This window comes from Corapipo altera, unplaced genomic scaffold, assembly GCF_003945725.1.
Source record: "Corapipo altera isolate COAL_440 unplaced genomic scaffold, ASM394572v1 2, whole genome shotgun sequence".
Taxonomy (NCBI): domain Eukaryota; kingdom Metazoa; phylum Chordata; class Aves; order Passeriformes; family Pipridae; genus Corapipo; species Corapipo altera.
Window position 1 is genome coordinate 12077621 of NW_020884890.1, and position 25028 is coordinate 12102648.

A 25028-nucleotide genomic window follows, 5' to 3' on the forward strand; every position below is an offset into this window, starting at 1 on the left:
TTTTCATAGCACACATTATTTGTCCTATCTGTATGCAAAAAGCTATGATTATTTTGTACAGTTCAAAGAAATGATTCAAACAAAAAATTACACAGTCACTTCTTCCTACCTTCCCACCAGTATTTTCTAGAAACTCCATAATTTTCTTGTCTTACAAGTAGTGAAATGTTTCAATACATTACTCACATACACATTCCACTGGGATTTCATACCTACTCCTCGATTTGATTTTTCAACCAGCAGTATCTGTGCAATATACACACAGTACCCATACCAAAGCATCAAAGATATGGGAAAAAAAACTCATCTCTTTGCATGTGATTTCTTTCAAGTGGAAATAATAACAGAAAAGGGAAGAGAAGGCAGGACAAAGTCTATGGAATAACATCTGGAATAATTCCATGAGTATGGAATGTTTTATGATGGAATTTCCCCCTCCTTGGCAGTGACTGTACCAAATTCTGCAGAGGGAAACTCCAAAGCAACAGGCAAACTACTTGCAGATAGGATCTGTGTTTCATGGAAATAATCACTGAAGTACCACTTCAGGAATATAATCTAGTATCATAAATCAGCATATATACTGAGGGCGTTCTGATTGTTCCAAAATGTAAACCAGACACATTTTCACTAATGCTGTAACAGTCCCCAAATAAAATTCGCTTATTTTGTAGCCAGAGAAGTATTTCAAAAACTCCAGGTAGAGACTGCCTATAATTTCACCCTTTCTATTTTTAAAAGCAAAGCACCAAGGAAGCGACCTAAATGTTTTCATACTTTAACCAGATTTAAGAAGTGTATGACGGGATACTTCCAACCCCTGACATGAATAATCTTGGGAAAGAAACCAGAAAGCAGCTTTAAATGTCTAGATGAAACCCTGTAGCCATTTTCAACAGAAGGTGAAGTGTGTTTTAAGGTCATCATCCCTAGTGGAGTAGTCTGTAGGAAAGAAATGCAGTTTAGTCTAGCTGCGTTCCATGCCGCCTTGCTAAGAAACAGAAGTTTCCCAGCACCAATGGGAGAAAGCTGCACTAAAGCTCCAGTCCTGGATCTACAAGAACTACAAAGACTACATGAAGGACGTCACCAGTGGAGATATATTAAAGAGAACAACCATGTAGTTTTTGAAGAACAGGAGCAGGGAAGAAAGATATGTCCCAGTAATACATCTCATGGTAGGCTGCAAAACAAGGGAGCTGCTGCGAGGTGAATCTCTACTGAAAGCACAAAAGGTAAAATAAATTGTTGTTTTTCCTCTAGAGGAGTTTACCATCTAAGATTATAAACACTAGCATTTTCCATTATACCACAGATCTTACTTCATACCAAGAAAGAAAGCCCATCCAAATTAAAGATTGAAGTTTTCCTTCTTTTGGCTAGGCCATAAGAGCAATTCAGTTGGGCTAGTCTATGACATTCAATATAAAATGAAAGACAAGAAATCATGAGACCTCCAGGTTTATCAACCCAGCCCCATAGTGGGAGATCATCCATCCACACCACAGGAGATGCTCTTCTCCACAGGCCCTAAGGAGCCTGAAGGAGGTCTGTAAGTACATAGCCCAAGCTCAGAAACAAGCTTTCTGACACTACATTTCTGCAATGGAGTTGGGGGATAGAAAGCACATTTCACCTGGGAGACATGGTAAATCCTCCTTGTCACAAAATGAAGAGATTCTCATACAGGTTGGTTGTATGTGCCTGTCCCTTTAACATCTGAAATCCCAGAAGACCCAGCTTTGTACCACTAAAAAGCTATTACATATACTCAGTCAATTAAACCATAACTATATTTCTACATTATCTTATTCTCACTGTACAATTATTTTCCCCTTCCCTCTTCTCAAATGTTGAGGTCTAAATCAAATTTTAAATTCTTTATATAAAACACTTCAAAGTGAAGAGATATCTTGTATAATATTGCTTGCTCCTTTAATGTGTAATTTGTTCATTTAAAAACAAAAAAGCTGTGCTAAAAATTTAGTCAAATTAATATCAGGCAGTAGCAAAATTCCTATGGTTCAATATTCTGATGCTTTTAACTAACAACCAAAGAAAAACACTTAAAAACTCTACCATACCTACCTGTTAAACTTTGAATTGCGTGTTGGTGACTCTGCTCCTCTTAAAAGGTGTCTGAAGTACTGTAGTAGACAAATAAGGTATCAAAGAAAACACTGGATTAATTGAAGTAAAGCCTACTACCCAACAACACTGCAAAATTTAGGAAACAAGAACAGAAGTAATAGGCAAGCTGACCATAATCACACAAATTGTTCTGTGATGTTGCACTGAACTTAAATAAATTCAGTTTTCCTACTGAGATTGGCCCAGCTCTGGAATGCTAACTGAAGTGGAAAATGAAGCCATATTTTTGAGTTCTACATACGCATCACTGTTGTAAACAGCGTTATCCTAAAAAAACACAATCTTGCTTTTAAGACTACTCTTCAAATCTTTCACACTTACCTCATCACTGTGACAGAACATTGGAGTAAAAACATTCTCAAGCAGAGAAAGTACATGCTCATAAGCTTCAAAAAGACACCGCATAGTTTGAAGTTTCACAACATCCATATATGGACCTTCAGCAACTATAAAAAAAATTACAAGTATGAATAGAGAGGGATATATATACACACATAAAAAGTTCATAAGTCTTTTTCCTGGTCTGAGCTTGTGATTACTTTGCAAGGTACTGTAAGTTTTACAAATAAAAAACAGAAATAAACTGACAAAACAAGGATTAAGCACAATATAGCAAGGGGATCGTAATTTTTAAAATTGACAATAGTTACCTAAACTTTTCTTCACTTTACTACGGAATGCTGCTTAAATTCCAGTGTACATTATTCCTTTCAAATTCAAACTTACTTCTTTGAATTTCTTCCACTATGAAAGGGTCAAATCTAATTTTGTCAATGCTTTCATCCAAACAGTAAGTTTTGTAAATTTTCTGTACTTCCTCGTGAAGAGACATCTTTTCAGTATCTGACAGTTCTGGTCGCAAAATTCGGTCATTGAATTCCTCTGGGAAGTAAAGGAAAGAAAAAGCATTTCTTGATCAATTTGGTGAACAAATATCATCTTGAAGAACCCTAAAATATCAACTCATCTTCCAGCAGACAGAGTAATTTGTAAAATTTCAAAGTTAACAGAAGCACAAGGCAGCTCAAAATTTTAGGTAATAAGGTAGTTGCCTTCTTATTAACTATAATTCAGATTTGTTAATAAAATTACTAAAAATACATTGCAATTAGACCAAATTATTCTTTATCACAGCAAGCATAAATCCATTAAGCCATTCTGGCATAAAAATGAATCAGAGTAATGATTTTTTTTCTTCCTAAATTACCAAATTGAAAATTGTAGTTTTCTCTTAGCATAATTTCCAGTTCGTGCTAAATGCACACACATACAGAGGTCCAACAGCCCTTTATACTAATCATCTGCTCATCTGCCTATTCTGCTATTTCATTCCTAAGACCTAATCCATTGTAATAATTTCCATATATTTATCACTGTGCAATTCTACTTGACTTTTTTTATTATGTTCCTCAGTAAGTGCTTCTTACCCAAAATATATCTATCAAGTGAAAAACCATCTACCATAGACAATTTAGGACAGCATAGCTGGAGGCCCCTAAACCTCATTCTTTTGTTTTATAAGCTAAGACACAGATTTGCCACCTATGAGAATGCAAGAGAAGTTTACAAGGAAGAAAATGCTGAGGTTTGCCCAGAAAAAGACTGATCATGGGCAACAGAGTAAACTCACTGCTAAAGGATTATGGGCACATAAGAAGCACAGAGATTATTTGTATTTCTCTTCTGCAATGATTAATGATTGCTGCAGTATTTTATGAGATTAAGTGTGTCTAAATTAATTTCAATTTCCCACTATATGTATGTGCTTGGGATAAAAAGGCACATCCATCATGTCCCTATGAAACATGAAAATACCTATTTACGAAAACCAAAAAGCAACATTATTTTGGTAAGCCAGTAATTATTTATTGTCCAAAAAACTTGAAATAATCCACTCAAATTTGTAGAAGCTTCACAGAAAATCTTATCACTGGAAAGTAGAAGGCTTTTCAAACAACACCTGTGCAATGCTAAAACCAAACATATGCCTCATAACCAAGGTACAGGTTACTGAATAAAACGTTTCAACACCTTTAATGTTATGTTTCTGTTCTTTACAGAAATCAGAATTTTACAGCTAAATGAACATGAGAAGCTTTTAATGCTGAACATCTCATTTTAGAAATACTTTAGTAACCACATATCAAAAAAAAGGCAGTTGTACTTTGTATCAGTGGCCAGAATTTTTTTTCTTACAAGAATATTCTATTTTAAAGTGTGTAACTTTTATCAATAAACAGAAATACACTGAAGCCCTACAGTCCACATTAACATCAATGTTGCCAAGATCAGCACTGAAGAATTGGGACACATTAAAGTAAGTGAACACGGATTCTGAAAGGTAATCTTTTGCTAAATAATGCTGCCGAGTTTTGAGACTAAATATTCACTTCAACCTGCAAATGCTTAACGATAATCAAACAGCTTGAGCACACGTATGCAATCTTACCTACAGTCAGGCAGAACTGCAGCACATGTACTGCCCCTTCCTGTTTCAGGAAGTTCATAAACCGAAATAAAAGGTCTTGTTGATCTCTGATCTCCTTTAGCTCCAGTTTCAGTACCTGAGTAAGTTAAAAATGCAGTCAGCCAATTTTCAAACTTTCAGAGAGTACATAAATAATACAAAGAGTTGTAGAACAAAAACAGCAGGTAAAGCAAAACACTTATTCAAAACAGGAAAGGAAATAAATGTTGCCCTTGCTTACAGATGGTTTTTTATTTCTTGGCTCCGCAAATTTCTGAAGGAATGGAACCAGTGAAGAAGTAGGTTCAGTTGCTATCTCAGGCTGCAGAAAAAAAATTACAATTGTTAAGAAAGCTTCCTTAACAGGTGAACAAATCTCTACTCCTTTAACTTTGTCAGTACTTACTGGACTATCATCAATGAAGATCAGCAGCAAATGGTTGACAGTGTCCTGCAGGAAAACACAATATACAATTAATATTAAAGAAACTCAACAAAATAGATGAAAATCATTTCAATACTATGTTATACCCCAGTTTAAGCCTATGACTATATTTAATACTTTTTAAAAAGCAAGGTCTGGAAACACATGTTTGAGAATCGACCTTCAGTGGTCTCTTCAAGATTTTATAAGTCAGGGAATTTCTGAAGAGACCTGCACAGAAACATTCTTTACCAGCGGAAGAAAGCTCTACAAAGTACTTTTACTGTAAGCACAGATCTAATGAACTAATACTTCCACAGTTACAGTACTTTCTGTTTGCAGCTAGGTGATGCCTGCATAAGTATTGCAATTTGGTCTACTAAAATACATGCATAAACAAAATCAAAGATGGGAGTGTTCCATCTTTAGAAATAAATGCCCTTTTATAGGTAGAATTAAGGACAAAAGTATTGATTTCAATATAGCTGCAAAAAAGGTTGTTTCACTTAGACTGCTATAAAGATCTACATAACTAGAGTTCAAGTACTCGAGTCCTTGTTTAAATATAGCAACAGCAATTTGAAGATGTTTACACTAGCACAGTATTCTCCCATTTAACAGTTGTAGTTCTTCATTAAAAATACATTCTTAAGAGATCACACCAATACTGTTATTTTAGTCAGTTCAGTGACTTAAATACTCAAACCACTTACATGAACAAACAAAACCATTGGTCACAAGATTCCTTTATCTTTTATGCAGTCAAAATGCACAGCAAGTAAATCATTCTGCATCATTTGCTTTACCCACAACATACTTAGTAGGGAAACAGAAAGACTGAATAAATTAACATTATTTTTGCACTCCAAAGTCTTACAGGATCAGCTAAGAAATCCATTGAGGGGAGGAAAACAGAACCAGGAAGAATCTCTCTTATCAGAAGAGCCAGGGATCTGGAAAGAAAAGAAAATAAAAATACAAACCAGTATTAGATTACATAATTTTCTAAGTGAAGTTTCCAATGCTGTTATATACTACCGTGAAATATTTTAGGATTTAATAATATCATAAGCATGCTATTTTAAAGATAAATAAAAAAAAATCATAAACAAAGGGATAAGAAGGAGGGATGAGGAGAATCACTTTGGAGTTCATTCTTTCACTTCCCAAAATTAAAAATACAATTCTAAATAAATTCTATACCTGCACTCTGTTGACTTTGGGGGTAAAATATAAGGAAAAAGAAGTTCAGTAAGTTTTCTTAAGTAGTGAAGTTCATCTCTTCGGCTTCTCAAAGCAACATGGAGTTCTGGTCCATATTCTTCTAAAGCAGCCTGCTGCAAAAATTCTGCATTTTTTACTGAAAGTAAAAAACAGTATTACAAGTGGTTTCAGCTTTTTCTTACTGCGAAACAAAAGGCAATTGCTTTCCATTTGAGCTAAAAAGTAAATAGTACATATATAACTGCCAAAGGGATAAAATCTTGAAACTTTTCGAAAGAACCTTGGCTTAGACTTTGAAGCCTGGGTATGTAAAAATAAATCCTCACACTAAAATAAGAATTCCTTCACCAAACAATTGCAGTTTGCATGGTATCCAGAATGCTTACTCATCTATAATTATCAAAGAACTCATTTTCAGCTGCTACTTCACACATCAGCCCTTAGGAAACAAGTCTTTTCCTTTAAAACACTGAAGAAAATGGCTATGTTTTCAATGCTGTACATTTAAAATACAGTTCTTTGCTGCTAAAGAAAAATGTCTCCCACTCCTTGGTAGAAATCAAAGGAAACATGAAATTTGGCGTAAACAGCACTGCCAGATTATCTAGTAGTATCTCGTCATTGTTGTGCCATGGAAGATATCCAACATAATTATGCTATGTCTCATTATTCATGGTATTCATTACCCACTACTCACAGGACCAATAGCATATATTTATGGATATCAAGCAGAAGTTTTGAGGGAAGGAAGAAAAGTTCATGACTCCAGTTAAAGTAAACATCTATGCTTAAAAGTTGAATGAAACCACATTTAGTAGACACAGCATTGTGGAACACAGCCAGTGAAAAAAATGAAGATAACAACAGCAAGTGTTTTTCACATATTCCTTCAATGTGCAGTTTTAATACAATTTTTACATTAGACTTGTAAAGATACTTTTACTTGGATAATAATTAAATATACTACTGGTCAAAGTCTCTCCATGGCTTACAAACATGAACCTAACTTTTTGAGATACTGACCAACTCCACTAATGCAGATGTGAAATCATTCTATCTATGAGTTACAGTACAGTGCACAGACGTACAAATCCTTTCATCTATAACTGTTCATCTGGAATATAAAGGGAAAACTTCAAGAAGCAGTGGTAAATGATCTTGAATGCTCTAAACAGACAAAAACACATTCCTGTTTACCATAAAGAGACAGAAATTTAGTATTTTCAATGTGGGGAAATAAAACTCAAAACAGAGAATACAAATATGTACTGCAACTTTTTCCCTATCAGTCTTTGCAATCATCGGAAGAAAAATGCAAGAGGATCATTATTTAATTTTAAAAGAAGGCATAAGGACGAAAAGATGCAGCAATATAATCAATCTCAAACATGCATAGAGAAACATTCAAACTTACCCTCTGAAACTGTCAATGTATTAGGTCTTTACACTACCTTTTTGCCTGGCCTTGGCTATCACTTCAATGTGTTTCATTGCTGCCTTGAGCATCTTCTTTGTTACAACAGTTGGAATATCCACCTAAAGAATAGTTTAAAAACAAAACCAAAATTGTTCTATTTTTTTCCTCAAAATTTATTACAGACAACTAGCAAACATAATAATTTGCTTCTATGTCCCCATTCTTAGCAAAGAACAAATCATCAAGAAACAATTCATGAATTCTCCAGATGAACTGACAGTATGCCCATTCTTCTGGGTAAAGCACATAACAGCATGCAGAACTAAATGCCATAAATGACACTGTTAACATATTTATTGTCAACTCATTCCTATTATAATTCTTCCATTGCTATATACACACAGTGTGATTTCCACGTCACAGTATATGAAGCCTAGTCCAGTGTGAAGATTTGACCACCAACAAAAGCAACAAGTTAACTATGCTCTGCTTCTAGTACTTCTGTACCTTAACACTGTGCAATTGTGTCCACAAGGACTAAAAGCAAAGAGAAACCCTCCTACACATGCAGAAAAAATGTCACACCTCAGGTGATGGCAGAACCAAAAGATAATTTGAGTTACAGAGTTAGGATGACCATTGCTGCCAACAACGATACCATGTGATCATAAGCCAAAAAACATGTATGATTTAATCAAGGATTGTATTACGGTCCTGCATTTAAATTTTCTTTGATGGCTAAGAAAAAGAAAGGAGAATTATAGATCAAGTCAGGCACAAATGGACCTTGGGATTTCTTAGCCCTACTCCAAGCAGGCTCTGATTAGGGTGCTCAGGGCTCTATCAGTCCTAGTGCTGAAAACCTCCAGGGATGAAGACAGTCACCTCCTCCAGCCCCAATCATCTTGGTGGCCCCTTGGTTGAACCTCCTCTGCTCTCTTGTAAAGAGGAGCCCAAAACTGGATCAGTATCCTAGATATCATCCAAAGAGCATCAAGTAAAGCCAGATAATTGCTTTCCTTGACTAACTGTCTCTGCTCCTGTTAATACAGCCCAGGATGCTGTTGGCATCGTCAGCTGCCACTGACAGCTCATATTCAGCTTACAGCCTACCATGGGAACCAGGTCCTTTGCAGCAAGCAGAGCTTCTCTCCACAGCCAGTCAGTCCCTAGCCTGTACAGCTTCAAGGGATTTTTCTTTATCCACTGCAGCAGTTTTCACAGAAACTCATCTAGAAATGGATTTACACTTTGCATGCTCTTTATTTTAAGCAAAAGACATCTCAGAGATATAAAAACATACACTTGTAAATGTTCAAAATCTAAGACTTTTGAGTAAGTTTCTTTCCTAATGGAATTTGTCCCTCCTCCATACAGCATAAAAGTGCTTCTTAACAGACAAGGAAAGAGACAGTGCAATTCCAAAGGCCTCCAGAGCTGAGAGAAAAGCTGGGGTTTTATTCCATTGTACAAGGAGAATATTACATATTCCTCCACATTCCCCTTTAATATTTGAGGTGAACAGCTACAATCTGGCCTGGTCAGCCCAGACAAGCCAGTACAATTGATTAGAACTGCCTAAAAGTAAGGTCAACCTCCTATTTACAAGCAGGAAAGGAGGAACTTCTGCTTATCAATGGAAAACCCCTGCCTTTTGTGCCTCACATTTTAACAGTAATTTCTGTAAGTCAAGAGTCTCCTATGGAACATAGGGATAGGGCAGTGTTTACTCCTGCAGAAATAAGTCAAAGAGCACGGCAAGCAAATTATTATCAACACTGCAGTAGACACTGAGAACGTTTGACAAAAGCTTCAATCAGACCCAGGGCTACCTATACCACATCATACAAAGGGAAACCCTTTCCTTTCCCTTCAAAATCCATAACTAACCCAGAAATGGCCACAACAAGGAAAATCCAAATTTGAATTATTTCAGTATACACTTAACAGTTGACTGGTCTAAGGTGCTTGTTACCTCATTCAACAACCATGCCTCAAAAAAATCCACCTAGGCAGCATTAAACAGAAAACAAAAGCATGTGTTTCACTGAAGCAACCCATAATTTTACATCTCAATTCAGAAGTAGATTTTTTGGAAAAAAAAAAAAAGATATAACCTAAAAAGAGGAAAAACAGTCTTTTTTCTTTCACAATTCTTCCCTGATTTCAACACTTCATCTCTATTAGCTAGAACTATTGCTTACAAGCATTTAGTAATAAATCCACATCAAAGTATAACTGCTTAGCACAGGTATATAACTATTTTATTTTGCAACTGGTGATGAATTTCTCCTCAAATGAGGCTATAAAAGACAGTGTATCAGAGCTGAAAGGCTATATAAAACATTCCCATAACCCTTCTGAGCTAACCACAGAAGCTTTAAACTAGGAATTCTGAAATGACACAAAGTTGGTACTTTATTTGCAACTTGCCTATCAACTCTAATTTCTACTCACATTTTTCGTAGTATATGCAGCATAACTGTTAATTGAAGCTGTCTGAATCTGTATGTGGGTGTGTGCATAAACAAAAACACTTATGCAGCAGGAAAAAAGCATGAGTTGAAAAATATAGCATAGCATGAGACACTACGCTCCCCTGCATAGCTAAGCATGCCAAGTTTCAAATTTGGTCCAAAACACAAAGTTTCCATGAGTATATTTTTGCCTGAGGTATCCATACCACTTCACACAAAGAGACAAAATATATTATATTATTCTGTAGAATGCATACAAATAAATTTAAACATTTGTAAAGAACAGTGCATTTCTGCGATTATTTTGTAGGTCCCCGGACAGTGCTTAATACTTGCACGTATCTTGAGTTTTTGTAGTGCATATACAATAACAATATACATAGTACTGAAGATATTACATTTAAATCATTACTGTCAAAGGCAGATACGGTAAATTAACACTCTACTCAAAGAAGCTGTAGCTGATCTAACACTGTTAATACCTTATTACATAATTTTCTGAGTCAACAACAGATCCACAAACAGTGTAACTAACACAGGCATGTACTACAACTCCAAACTGAATTTTAAGACCCTGGTCCAAATTTTCACTTTGAAAGATCTACTCCACTTCCACAACTGCATACACTATCTTTGCTACACAGACATTTCCTGATCTTCTCTCATGTTCACTTTAAAAAGCAACATGCCTGAGTTAGAGTAAACAAGAAAGTCATCTGGATCTGATATATAACAATGACAAAATCAAGCTATTAATCAATTATGACAGAGTACATGTACAACTTGTAGCTCAGGAAATATTGTTGTTACTAGGGTGGGGGAAAAAAGACACATTTATAGAAGTGGCTCCAACAGACGGGCCAGCACTGAGTAATTCTGGAAACTCAGTTACCAACTCTTATTGCTTAGAACAGCCAGAAAGTCAGAAGCAGTTTGGGTAAAACAGAGTTGAAGCACTTTACCAGAAAAGAGAATGTATGTGCTAATAGATTAAACACAGCAAACAAAAACTTTTGTATTCAGGATGTTTTTTAAGAATTGCATTAATATAAGAACGATATCTGTTTTAATTCTTCTAGTAAGCTGCTCACCTAATGACAGTCTATTCTTTATAGACAACATAAGGACCTTATCTGCATTTTAATAAGTCAAGCAAGCAGAAGCTACAAGACAGGTACACTGCTAACCATTTTCTAATCAGTCTTTTTCAATAATTTTCAAAATTGTTTTCACTTGCATTAAGTTACTAAAAGAGAGCTAAAAGATCATCACAAGGTTTTAATAATGCCTTGCCCTGGTGTAAGAAATATACCCATTTTCAAGAACTGGAGAATGGTTTGGGTTGCAAGGGACCTTCACAGATCACTTATTCCAAACCCCTGCCGTGGCAGGGACATCTTTCACTGGAACAGATTTGTCAAAGCCATGTTCAAACGGATGTTGAGCACTTCCAGTGATGAATCTTCAGAGATGGTTTACAACCAGGAATGGGATAAGCTCCAGAAGGAGGGAGCAGATACCACAAAGACCTAACTTAGGTGGTTAGAAGCTGTCAACACTGTCTGTAAGACTGATTTTGAAATCACCATTTTAAAAAAATTAAAGAACTCAGTACAGATAGATGATGGAATGATGATTATTCCTGATGGAAAAACCAACATGGAAACCTTTAAGTTCCCTTACCTTATGAATTCTCCGAACTAACACAGATGCAAAAAACCGCAGTGTGCCTCTCAGTTCATCCACTGAGGATTCATCATCAGTAATATTTCTGCAGTGTTGTAAAGCATGGCATGTAAGAAAACAGAATAAAATACGTTTTTATTAATCCAACCACAAAATTATCGGCACTAATAAAAGCAGTTTCTACATATGTAAACATATCTTTATTCAGTGGCATAAAGGAAACTGAATTGAAATTACTTAAAGTGGTTTCTGCTTCGAAACAAAGAAGAATTTAAATAAGATTTCTGGTTAGCCTTTTAGCATCATTTTGTCAAAATATCATCTGAACTTTTTATCCGCTTGCCAGTTTCCACATGCTGCAATAACGTATGACCAGTGACGAATCACGGCAAAAATAATTCAAAGCTGATTAAGGAAGAAAAATATCGAACTTCATGACTTGTTTTGGGAAACTGAATGAAAACGAGAAATACGGTGAGTCTTAGATGCAGAAAATGCAACCAAACAGAGTGGAAAAAAAGACCACGATAACAGCATTCCACAAAATGCAAGTGAAAATCCAAAATTAGATTAGAGCAATTAGAGTAGGACTAAAGATACCGGTGAAACTGCAGTATAACAGCTATTAACAGTTGAGTAATGACACAACAAAGAAAGTCACATCCAGCTTTACTTAATGACCGTATGCAAGAATCATCACATTTTTTGGTAATGATTGCATATGTAGTAAGTACAAATATCATCTGCATTAAAAAAATCACCACAAGAAAAACCAGGACATTTAAAAATTTTTTAAAAATATGCACAAAACATCATTTTACTTTATTCTGCATCCAATTTTTTAAAGCAGTGTTAGGCTGGGTTATATAGCATTCAAATACATGTTGAAGATTAACTGTTAGGTACAGATACCAGTGACCTGACAGTCAAACTATGCAACTAATTGCATGAAAAGACACCTCAAAGAAAGCAGTCTGGCATAAGAAACACAACCATCCTCCAACAGCTAATCGTATGCAGATAAGAATACTGTAGGGGAAAGTCTGGTTTGCTTTAAGATCAACAGCTGACATTTTAGAAGCAACATGGTTAGCACTGTCAAAGGGATTAGCACCACCAAGGGATTAGCAAACAAACTGTATTACTATATTACCAGTATTTGACAGACAACAAGATACATGAAGTAATTTGGACTAAGAAGTTGATATTTTACTGACACTTGGACAACCAGTATCTTGGCTGACTCTACTTGGACATGACTTTATGTCACGTACTCTCACAACGTGCCATAGGTTTCCAAAGACTTTCTTTTAATCACCAGCAAACTAAAGACTGGTGAAAAAAACATCATGAACCTGTAAAACCTCAAATCTCTAGTGACACAGAGGAAGGTCCAAATAACTTGCTTGGAAACATTTTAAAAATTGGCTGCATTTTCCCAGAACTTTAGAAATAATTTAAAAACACAGCTGTCAGGGTAGCGGAGAGATGTGCTAAAAAAAAAAGGTGTCAATCTTAATTGTAAACAGCTACAGAGTCTAATGCCTCAGGAGAGATATATCCAACTGATATTGAATGCAAAGTCTTACAGGATCTACTCATAAATGAAAATCATACATAAATACTGAAGCGATTTTTTTTTCTCTGTGTGTCAATTATTCTTACAAAATTTGGCTAACTCATATGAAAAAGATGTAGAAAATAAGTTGCAAGCTAGTAAAAATGTAAAACTATGGTCTGTAACTCAACAAAAATTCTGAACTTTTCTTGCCTTACTTGCATTTCAAATATAAAGAGCTCCATATATGAAAACACTAGGTTTAGTCACTACCAAATAAAAATGCTTTCATAGTAATGTGCTACAAAAATGTGGTAATTACTGAGTTCTAGCCTAATCTGAAAGAAGTGGAGTTGCAATAGCATCAATGACCAAAAAATTCACTAAGCACAGAATGACTCTTTCAAACTTGACACTCTCCTATTTAAAATGAGGCTGGTATTAGCAAGATATTATGCAGTCTTACTGTATAGCATAGAGCATAAACAATAAACTCAGACCAGTGTTTTGTAGCTCTACAAACTTGGATTACTATGCTCTATTCCTCTCATATAGTTGAAAAAAATTCTTATAACAAATATTTAAATATAACCAGTATGAATACTTTGATAAATACCAAACAAAAATGCACAGAGGTATAACCACCTGTTTCAGTAGAGTTCACTGGATTTTAAGTACTAATTCTCACTCCCCTAAAGTGATCCAAATTTAGGAATGTTTCCCTTCAAACTCTGAGCTGGTAATAAAATATTACAAATTCTCGCACAGTTAATTAATGGAACAAACATAAAACACAGCTTTTTTTCTGATATAGCACTTTATTTCCCGAGCAATAAATCTGTGATTTTATCTTGCAACACAGGCTTCTGGCAAACATTACACTTGCCAGGCTTCTGAGTGAGATGTATCCTGGTAACACTGATGCCACTGATGCCAAGACAGCACCAGTTGGCACAGCACCAAAAATACCCACCATATATATATATATTTATATGTAAAAAAAAAAAAAAAAAGGTAACTTCTGCACAAATTCCATTCATGTGAAAGGGGGACAAGCAGTGTAAGGAATTATGCCCAGACTTTTTTGCAAGGGAAAGCAGCAAACTGTTTTACCAGCTGAAAAGTATGAACTGCCTGATGGTGGTTACCCAACTGCACTGCTAAATAAGGATAGTCTGGATGCAAAGGCTTCTGATTTGGCTCTGTGAAGAATTATGCTGAGTCAGTGAGGTTTGTTAGCTCAGAAGAAACATGTCCTGAATGCAAGAGTCCTTTGTCCTGGGTGAGCCAAGCTTTGCAAACAGCGCAGGTACAGCTAAGCAGAAAAATTCAGAACTGACATGCTCTACAAGCCAGATCTCAAACAGTGGCACACAAACACACAGTTCAGGCCTCCCTGCACAACTGTTGCTGGAAACACCAAAGCACAGAAACACCTGAACATCTAAATGAAACAGGACCAGATCTGGCATTACTACTGGTAAACTGAAACCAGTAAGCCTTTCAGGACCAAGTTGTTTCCTCTAGAATTAGTCGGATATCACTGCACTCACTATAGCTGACTGAACTCCCAATACTTCAGGTTCATGGGAAGCTTAGTAGGTTTCATCAGCACAGTGTGATTTTACGTAGCTAGCTCAAAATCTGGAGGTGCGGCCAGGTAAAATTAAGACAGTGCAGAAACACCTGTATGGGTCACCAGAGGGCAAGATGTAGCAGAATCTAGGAGGGTTGGCTCCATATCTAGTATATTTTACACTGCACTTCTAACTGTGCAGATTATAGCCCACCAGATGATGTATTCCAGATTTCCACTGTCTTGGGTGTCAGAGAGGTAAGTAATTGGTGGAAGCCAAGTCTCCTTCTCAGTCCATAACAAAGACATTGAAGACACCTTCCACCAGCCAAGAAAAAACTATTTTCAAATTATGAAATACAGAAGATGGCTGCCTCACATTTGTTACTTTATCAAACAACTCAGTTTTCAAATACAGTTTTCTGTATTTGAAAGTTTAAAACCTTGAGGTTTCCAGCTTGAAGATTCACATACACGATGCTAAAGCTCCCTCTGCTGTTTGCATTAGCAGTGAAATTTTACACTTCAGCACATTCATCACACCAAGTTAGAAGTTAAGGCATGCAGGTATTGGCCACAATCAAAAACCAAAGAGGCAAGTAAGTCTGCCCAGAAAATTTTAGATCCCAGAGACAGGAAAAAAAAATGCATAGAGTAAAATAAAAGAAATTATATATTTTTTTAGCACAAACTGAACATTTCCATCCAATGAAAGTCACATTCCGAATTAAGGCAAGATGTTGTTTTAACACATTAATCCCAGCATGACCAATTAGAAATATTTAAATATTTTCTTACAAAGTACTGCAAAGCATTAATTACAAAGGTACAAGGAAAAAATCCCCCAAAATAAATATAACTCCCCCCCCGAAAAAGAATTAGCCATAGTCTTTTCTTTATTTACTATTTTAAAGCTATTTACACAGTACTATTCTATTCAGCGCAACATAACCAACCAGTCTTAAAACTCAGGAAATCACCAGATGATCTCCAAAAACTTGGCCACAGGTATTCAAAATATCTTTTCTATATTGATTAGAAGTGGAATTTTTGTCTTTTTAAAAACCTTGTGAAGTACTTTATTTATTTTTTAAAGCAATATGATAGATCAGTATGCTTCTAATCTGGAAGTAAATTTCAGAGGGGGGGAGGGTTTGAGTTTTTACAGAGATTTTAATCAATCCATACTTGCTTCCAAGTGAGAGTTATTAGAAAATGAACATATAAAAGTAAACACTACGAAAGGGTTTTTAGGATGAAATACAAATTTTAGATCTACTTCTAACACACCTAAATTGTTAAAAGATCTGTTCTACTCTGCTAAGAGACAAAAAAATTATGAAACTGTAGCACTCACAAGTATGCTTTGTATTTCACTAAAGAACGGGAATGTTTATTTTCAGGTGACTATTTCTTAAAAAGGCTGACAAATATTTATCATATTAAAAAACAGTAAGTTTTAGGTAAAGCTCCTACCTGTACCATGGATAAATAAAGTTTTCCAGCACCAACTCAAGCACCTGTGCAGAACAAAGACAACCATGGTTCAAAATGAACAGTTTACTATTAATCCCTGTTAGAAGAGTGAAAACCACAAACACCTTCCAAAACTCACAGGGTGTAATTCATACATCATAAAACTTCAACATATAAATGTGTAAGTTGTGATCTTATTGTGAAATCAACTACTTTGCATCATGATCAGCACTTTGGGCAAATAGCAACAAAGTGAAGGTCTCATCAGATATCAAGAAGAAACATTTACCACTAGTACTATCAGTAACATGAAGCACAGTGCCATGGTTGCTGTCAGGCAAATGCCATGAAACATGTAATCTTATCTCAAACAGCCCTTCCCTAATTTTTCAGGTCAGTCCCTGTTCTTTTCTGATGTAGCATAGAGTGTCCCTCAGGCATAGTTACCCATCCTACACTAATACACATCTCCACTCTTTTTCATCCAAACCTCTACCTTTTCCAGCTCTCTCCCACCCTTAGTGTAGGACAAGTCAACCCTGTATGCTCACTGCTCAAAGAAAGCAAAAGAAGGGTCATAAAAAGCAATTCCTATGAAAGTTATCTGCCTTTCTCCATATCCTGTATCACAGCTTTCAACAAAGCCTGCCTTATGATCCAGTCATCACTTGAAGTCCTAATCAGAGCATTTTTCAAAGTCCTTGTCCTACGTGCATCCTCATGGCTTCCCTCCATCCTGTTCCTAGCCCCTGTATATCCTACCTACATGGATCTCTGTAGATAAATCTTTTCCAACCTTTCCATCAAACCTGTTCAACACAGGTCAAGCCTGTGGTTGCCTTTTCCATGCCAGAAAAACCTGGGTTTACAAGGTCATGCCCGTGCCTCATGTCACAGGCATGCCCTGGTTAAGCTTGGCTTTCAATGTGACAGAAGAAAGGGGCAGAAGAGGTGACAGTCCCTGTTCAACCAACAGGTTGCCACCACCACATACACCAGGTGTACTGCTCACAGGACTGCAGCTTTGACACCTCTCCTTACATCTACACACAAGCTTCAAGTACCGGTTACAGTCCTTGCACCATGACTAGTAAAATGAAAACTCTACAAGGGAAGGAAAATCATCAGACAGTGTGAAGGAAAAAAAACATGAGGAAGCAGAGGGAAGGATGAAATTTTCATGAGATTTCCCCTCCTTCACTATAACCCCAAGATATTGCCCACACTACCTTCTCCCGTTGTAACCTTCCCCCCTCAATCTGAATCACTGCTTTAGAGATCAGTTTGTCCCCAGCAGCAACAATGCTGATCAGGGTAGTAAGACAGAATATATGTGTTGCTATGTGAGGCTGCTGTGCCACATTCTATAGAAGGAAAGGTTCTGCAAAGCCACTGCGTACAGAGAAAAATGTAAAATCTGTTTGAAAGAAAAGCTGAATGTAACAGCTGATATACAAGTGTCATTTATGAGAATAAGTGTTACTGTTCTTACAAGATCTGTTGTTGCAATCATTCACACAGTATGCACTGAAAAAATTCAAGACTTTCTAAATTTATGCTATCTTTAGGGCATTACATGACTCTGCTTCTCTCATGATTATAAAAGCACACTCAATAAAAAGCACACCCCGGCCTTTTTAATCACTCTCAATTCTTCAGACTTGAGCAGCTCATGAAAGAATACTCTTTTTCTGTCTTCATTATTAGGAATATCACCTACTCAAATTTGATAAGACACTCTCTTTTTTCCACTTGTTCCATTTCATTGTTCCTCTCTCTTTCTAGAGAGATGTTTTCCAGCTTGGGATAACTTCAGATATCTGTGTTGTGAACTATACAAAGTCATCAAGGTCTTTTGTCCTACATGCTATATTATCCTATATTATGTACTATAGCAGTAATAGATCTTGAAACTGTAATACCATAACGTGTTAATGACAGATGGCTAAGTGAAATGTTGTGTCATGTTGTCCTGTGTCATCCTCCCCCTGCCCAACCTCATATTTCCATTAAAAACAGGGTGGAAAGGTGGGGGGAAATGAGAACCTTCTTTGGAAGTTAATCTTCAGACAACAGGAAGGAGATCACATCCAGCTCCAGTCAGCAATCACAGGCCACTAGCCTTAAGAACACATTAGGTCACTCAAATGAATTTCCCTGATGCTTTCCACAGCACTGCCAGTACATCAGCCACCAATTTACTCCACAGAAATCTCAGTCTCGCAGGTATTGCAATATTATTTTTGTTCATGTAGAGTTTCTAACAAAATAAACCTCTTTCAAGGCTCAAAATGCAGACTCTTTAAAAAAAGTACCTTACAAATGCAAAGGCCTGTAAAAAAATCCATATTATACATGTATGTATTAAAGGAGCCCTTTTCTTTCTTCCTCCACTTTTGCTCTGTGCCTCCCCCTCAGGAGCAACAGAAGCAGAGCATCTTCTGTTTGGAGCAGAAAGTGCACTTGAACAGCCCTCAAGCACAAGACTGTACTCTAAGGGAATACAATGCAGTCATCTTGAAACAGCTTTCTTCATCCACAACTACAGCCTTGGAACTGAAAGCCTGTCCATCAAGCTTTACACGCACGTGTCATTGCAATTTCAGTTCATCAGCTGCCGACATAACTTACTGGCCCTCTCTTCTCCTGCAATTCAGAGGCCTCTGAAGCCACTAGCAGAATTGTTTCCAACAGTGAGAGATCTCATCCTTAGTACCAGCTATGCAAAACACACATGGTTGAGATTCATCTTCCCATGGTCATTAAAATAAAAAGAAAAAAGAAGCGCATGACCCTTCCCACTCTGGACAAAGTCTCCTTCAGAGAGATGTTTGTAGTAACTGAGTTCTAGTTGAACCATTTTACAGACTTGCCAGTGTTTCTCTTCCACATCCACACTGTAAGGGCAGGCTTTATGGTACTGCTTCCCCAGGACAAGGCCATGCAGATAACCCCACTAGACAAAGACCCAGAGACAGCACGCACAGAAACAGACGACTAACTCAAAATGCACTTGAGTCCACCTATCCCTGGTCATGATATCAGAAGGCAAGACACGTTCTATTAGAACTCAAGTTATCTACATGGCCTTAAAAAAATGTGTGGACACACAGAAAGCAGCCCCTCTTTGCACATTTACTAAACACATGGCATGGCAGAAGCAGTTATGTGTAATGCTCCATTGCACCAAGGTGCTGTACAGAAGTTAAAAGAGAGCTATAGACTGAAATCACCCTGACTGCAAAATACAAGCACTCAAGGAATACTAAGCCACTGAGTGCCACTAACTGGATTTCAAGGCATGCAGTCCATACTGTTCGCCCTTGAGCATTCCAGACTCTATCAGCGTGATTCTGTAAGACAGAAAAAAAACCTGTCACGTTACCCACTGCACTTTCATAAAGCATTGGGAAAGCAGGACACATGCACCCACTTCAATTCTAGCAACACCAACAATATTATTCAAGCTCAATTGCTCATACTACACCATGCCAATAAAGTAGATGGGACATCTCTAAAAATGACAGCTAATGATAAGCCATTTCCCTGTCTGTAGATTATTACTCTCAAGTTTTAAATATAAATGATGAGTCATTTCATTTAAAGCCAACCTATTTTCACGCATTTTGCAAAATTACTCTTTCTACTTTGCGTGGGCAGCTTTGAACTGGAAAGATAAAACAAGTGTAAAAGCAAATGCAGCAGTAGGTAACAATATAAGCAGCAGCTGCAGTAAAAAAAGAGAAATTATTTTCTAGAATGCACTGCAACACTGTAAGCTAGTCAGTCTTTGCTGCTGAGACAAGCTTTCTGGGGACTGCCATACAACTGACCCCAGCTATCAGGAGGTGGAACTGTAGAGCAGAGTGATGACAGAGTCAGTAGCAGGTCAAAACTATCAGGCCAAATTAGAGTGGGAAGGAGCAATAAACCACAATGACAATTATAAATCCTTAAAAGGCAGTCCAACTAGATAGCTGAGACCACTTCCTGAGAGTAGAACAAGCCATTCCCAACAAGAAAGCATGCAGCCCATTGTGCTGCTACAAGAGGTCAGGAATGGCAAAGAGCACATTCAGACAGTAACTGATTTCTTGTCATGCATTTGTCCATTTCTATCTTTTAGAAAAGAAAAAAAAAATTCTAGTCCCATAATCGAGTCAAGAACCTGACAAGCTAAGAATATAAAAAAAAAAAAAAATGTGAGATCTAAAGACAGCAGCACCTTGATCCAGTAGGGCATTTATTTCATGATGCCAATCAAGAGTAGTTGAGCAACTTTCCACAGATTTTACTGCAAACATCCCTCACATAGCAACAATGAGATTGTAAGGAAAAAGATGAGTTCGTTAACAGAACAACAGAATTAAATTCTCCTCTATGCAATCTGCAGCACCTGGACTATATACAACAAAACTGACCAACAGAGATCATGTCCTTATTCAAAAAGAAAGAAAACATTGAAGAAACTAACACAACACAAACTGGATTAGAAACTGGAAACAAAATTACACTTAGGGCATTGCATTATTTTTGTGCAGGATACAGCCCACGCTATACAATATTGGTAGGTGCATGGTTGAGACAGTTTAGAGTTCAACTGTGGAGGAGGAACATCTAAGCACAGGTTTTTCTTATTCTTCTAAACCATGTACAGCAGCTAGATAGACTAAAGGTTGCAAAACATTAAGAATTTGCATAGTGCGACAAACTGCCATCAAAATTCAAAGGAGAAAAAAATCCATACTTGTGAGAAAAACTTGGGATTTCTTCTGATTTGAGCGTGTACTAAATTATTCTGAATGCACTTCAAAATACAAGTGTAAAGGTTATACAACTGGTTCAAATTAGAAACATTTGGAAATGAGAATATTGCCAAAATTCTTCAACCTACAAAAGAAGAACTAGAAAAACTAATACATAATAAAAAAATCCCAGAATTATTCCAAGTATTTGAAGAATCTGGTTTTTAAAAGCAGGTTGCAGAGGGTAGAATCTAATTAATCCTAATTCAGTTCACACTGTATCAGCTTCTCTCTAATGTATGACTAACCCACAAAAGAAGCAGGCTATCTAATTCCAGGTCAGCACTGCATACTGCATCCTTGGAGCAGACGGCCAAGAGGAATACGGTGTGGGCAGAACCCTTGCTATCCTTTTAACCAGTAGAGAAGAGCTGCAGTGAGGAACAATGCAATGAGATTTCTCATTCCAAATAGTATCTGCCCTACACAGCTGATAATGGTGGTTCAGACTGCTTTTTATGGTACATTGAAGAGGATTACCCCTGGTGGTCTGCCCTGGGGAAGGCACAGAACTCTGGTCTGGTACTTCCCTCTAGTTAAGCACACAAAGATAAAGGGATGAGAAACACGGCATAGATACACAAAAACCACGTCTACAGTGCTAAATAAAAAGGGCTAATAAATAAAAAGTGCTAATAAAGCAGGGCCTGGGACACGCCACCTAAGTATGAAGTAACAATAAAGAAAAGCTCACTGCTCTGGTAAAGGTAGAATTACAGCAACAGCAATCAAATACACAATGCCAAGGTGCAGCAACACATTTTAAAGATCAGTCTTAGAAGGCAACTATGGTATCTACTCATGTCCTTTATGAACAAGATACTACAAAGAACCTCTTTAGCATTAAATTCCCATTTAAGCTAAAGAGGAAAATTTCCAGTTATTCAGCATTTTACCACATCCTTTGGTACACTGTCACATCTGTTTGGTACCCAAAATTCTAAAAATGTTACATGCACAGAACTGTTTATTTTATATTTCATTACTCAAGTAAGAGCCTACTGAAATGGTGTTCAGCAATACTGTCATTTTAATACACTTAAAATTTAAAAAAAAAAATAGATTAAGTCATTTAAAAGAATAAATGGTCACTTCTGAAATGGCAGAGGAAGTCACTTCATTAAACTAAAGGAAGTCAGCAAGTTGCAATATGTCCTTTTTTAAAAGCATTCCTCAACTGTCCATCCTCCCTTCCTTCAAGGTTTTTATTCTTCTTCTATTCCTGCAGTGGTCCATGCCTGAGACTCCACCAGGCAGAGCTGAACTGAAGTGATAGCTTATATCACAAGCACATGTAGCTTTGACTTCATAAACCATGTTGTTAATTGCAAGAACTGACATGCAAAAACCTTATTGCTTCTAGCATGCTAATTGTTCTTCCTCCTGCCACAGAACTCCAAAGCTGGAATTCTAAATAAATGGATATCAAGGGACATAAGTGCTTGTGTATTTTCCTAGCTTCAAAAAACAACTAAAGCTTATCTGTTTAGCTGCCAGTACATTCCATCAATTACCAATCAAGGGGAAAAACCCCCAAATATACGCACAAAGAAAAACTGCTCTTCAGATAGCTTCTTTTTAAGAGATTACAACAAAATTAAATTTCTGATTTACAGCTTTATTAAAAATATACCTATGCTATTCTTGCTTGAATAAATCCACTAATTTCTTTTTTTAGACAGATTTTGTTACTGCTCTGCCTGATCATTTTGAATAAATGGACAGAATCATAGAATGGTTTGGTCTGAAAGAGACCTTAAAGATCATCTAGTTCCAACCTCCCCGTCAGGGGCAGGAACACCCACCCACCGCTACACCAGGTTGCTAAGAGCTCCACCCATCCTGGCCTTAAACATCTCCAGGGATGGGGAATCCCCTGCTTCTGAGGGCAACCTGTTCCAGTGCCTCACCATCCTCACAGTAAAGAATTTCTTCCTAATATCTAATCTAAACCCATCCTCTTTCAGTCTGAATCCACTCCTCCTTGTCTTGTCACTACACGCTCTTGTAAACAGCCTCTTTCCACCTTTCTTTTAGTCTCCCTACCTCAAATTATCATCTTCATTACAAAAATTTTGTAGCTGGAGCAAACCATCTCTTACCATCTACTCCAACAAACCAAGCAGAGCAAAATTCTCAATTTTTCAAGAATCATACATGTTCAATTATACCTGTTCTCATCAATATTCTTCTAAATTTAAACAGACATTTCTTCTATGCTCTAGGTGCACTACCACACAAGCAGTCACATCCTTGTTAAGAAGCAGGCCACCTCACCTCTCTGCTCCTGGCACATATCCTTTTGATTTGACTTTCACGTGAAGAAGTAGTTAAAATACCTGGGAACTACATCTGAGCTATCTAGTGAATCAGAACTAAAAGGTCTAAAAGACATATAATAAAAACCCACCGAACTGTAAGGTACTAAAGACATGATGCACCAATTACCTCTGAGAGTGACGCATCAACCTTGGAAGGCACTTTCAGATCCAGCCATGGCTGATAGTTTTCCAGAAGCAACGTAGGTCTACAGGTGAGCATGGAAAAGTTTAAGCAACAATAAATAATTGAAAGTTTCCTACCGTGATGTATAAAATGTCAGCAGTACTAAGCTTACCGGTGCCACAGATTTAATTTACCTGTGCCTCTTGCATTTGACCTTGCCACACACAGCACAACTGTGACCGTGGGGAAACAGCTCCGGCAATTCCAACTGCTAAGAGAAGACACTTGGACAAGTTTACATTCTTCGAAATGATGACTCTATTAATATAGCGACACATTCGTGAATTTCCTTTCAGAGTATATTACTACAGAGAACTGAATAAAACAATGTTGTTCTCCCAGCGGGAAAACAAGATGACAAGGCACAGTAAGAGAAAAAACTGAACCAAACAGAAAAATTGCTTCCACTGAAACAAAGTGTGAGGAGACAGATATCCTTTCATATCTCATCGCCCCATGCATTAGTCAGTCTAATAAACAGACCAGCTGGGTTTTCTGCAAAACTTGCCTTCCTCATAGCCTTGAACTACTGCAACTATAACTTTTTAGCCCTATGAAATTCCATGCAAAACCATTTTAAGCTATAAAACAGTAGTTTGCTTTGGGAATGTTTTTTTCTCTTTGAAATGCAGCACTGGCTTGCCAAAGGCTTCTTTAGAAAACAAAAAGCCTCAGTAAAAGAGCAAACAGCTACATAATTTCTCCACTGCCTGCTACTCAAATGCTCAAAACGTATTTATTTACAATTACTCAAAACGTAAAACGAGCAAAGTACTAAACAACATATATAAACACTCCCAACAACTGGTTTTGCAGCCATACCTAGATTTGATGGGGCTATGCAAAAACGTGTGAAGAATCCAAAGTCTTAATCATCACCTATTTTCTATAAAACACCTATCAGTAGGAGGATATAAGCTGTACTGATGTATATTATTTCTGAATGCAGCTAGAATTATACAAGAATTGCTACCCAATATAAATTCTTATCTTTAACGACTGTTTAGACATATTTACCTTGGGTTTATATTTTATTGTGAACAGAATATTGGGCAAGAGGGAATCCGGTCCTAAGGAACAGTAGAAGGTGACGACACCAGCCACGAACGACCAGAAGATCATTAAGACGTGAAGATACCTTACAAACACACAGGAAGGAAACATTACCGCATGCGGGGCAGCGCCGCGCCGGGCCCGGCTCCCCCGCCGCGCCCCCCCCCCGGTTACCGGTTGAGGAGGAGGGTGGCGGCGCCCAGCCCCAG

General features: G+C 37.1%; 1 protein-coding gene across 4 annotated transcripts in view; it reads right to left on the reverse strand.

The window, feature by feature from the left end:
• The window catches only part of SNX14 (sorting nexin 14), a 50245-nt gene extending 25223 nt beyond the window's left edge, over positions 1-25022 (reverse strand). For 2 of the 4 annotated variants that reach the window (XM_027644732.1, XM_027644734.1), the window contains exons 1-15: positions 24994-25022; positions 24784-24904; positions 23901-23977; positions 23710-23788; positions 16457-16500; positions 11844-11931; positions 7718-7802; positions 6246-6402; positions 5920-5995; positions 5025-5069; positions 4860-4940; positions 4601-4715; positions 2878-3033; positions 2473-2597; positions 2089-2147 (exon numbers count right to left, since the gene is read on the reverse strand). In XM_027644732.1, the coding sequence (XP_027500533.1) occupies positions 2089-2147; positions 2473-2597; positions 2878-3033; positions 4601-4715; positions 4860-4940; positions 5025-5069; positions 5920-5995; positions 6246-6402; positions 7718-7802; positions 11844-11931; positions 16457-16500; positions 23710-23788; positions 23901-23977; positions 24784-24888 (1292 nt within the window). In that variant the 5' untranslated portion in view covers positions 24889-24904; positions 24994-25022. The remainder of the gene's footprint in view (positions 1-2088; positions 2148-2472; positions 2598-2877; positions 3034-4600; positions 4716-4859; positions 4941-5024; positions 5070-5919; positions 5996-6245; positions 6403-7717; positions 7803-11843; positions 11932-16456; positions 16501-23709; positions 23789-23900; positions 23978-24783; positions 24905-24993) is intronic. The other 2 variants (XM_027644736.1, XM_027644733.1) reach the window with 1 other exon arrangement.
• Between the last annotated feature and the right edge of the window lie 6 nt (positions 25023-25028).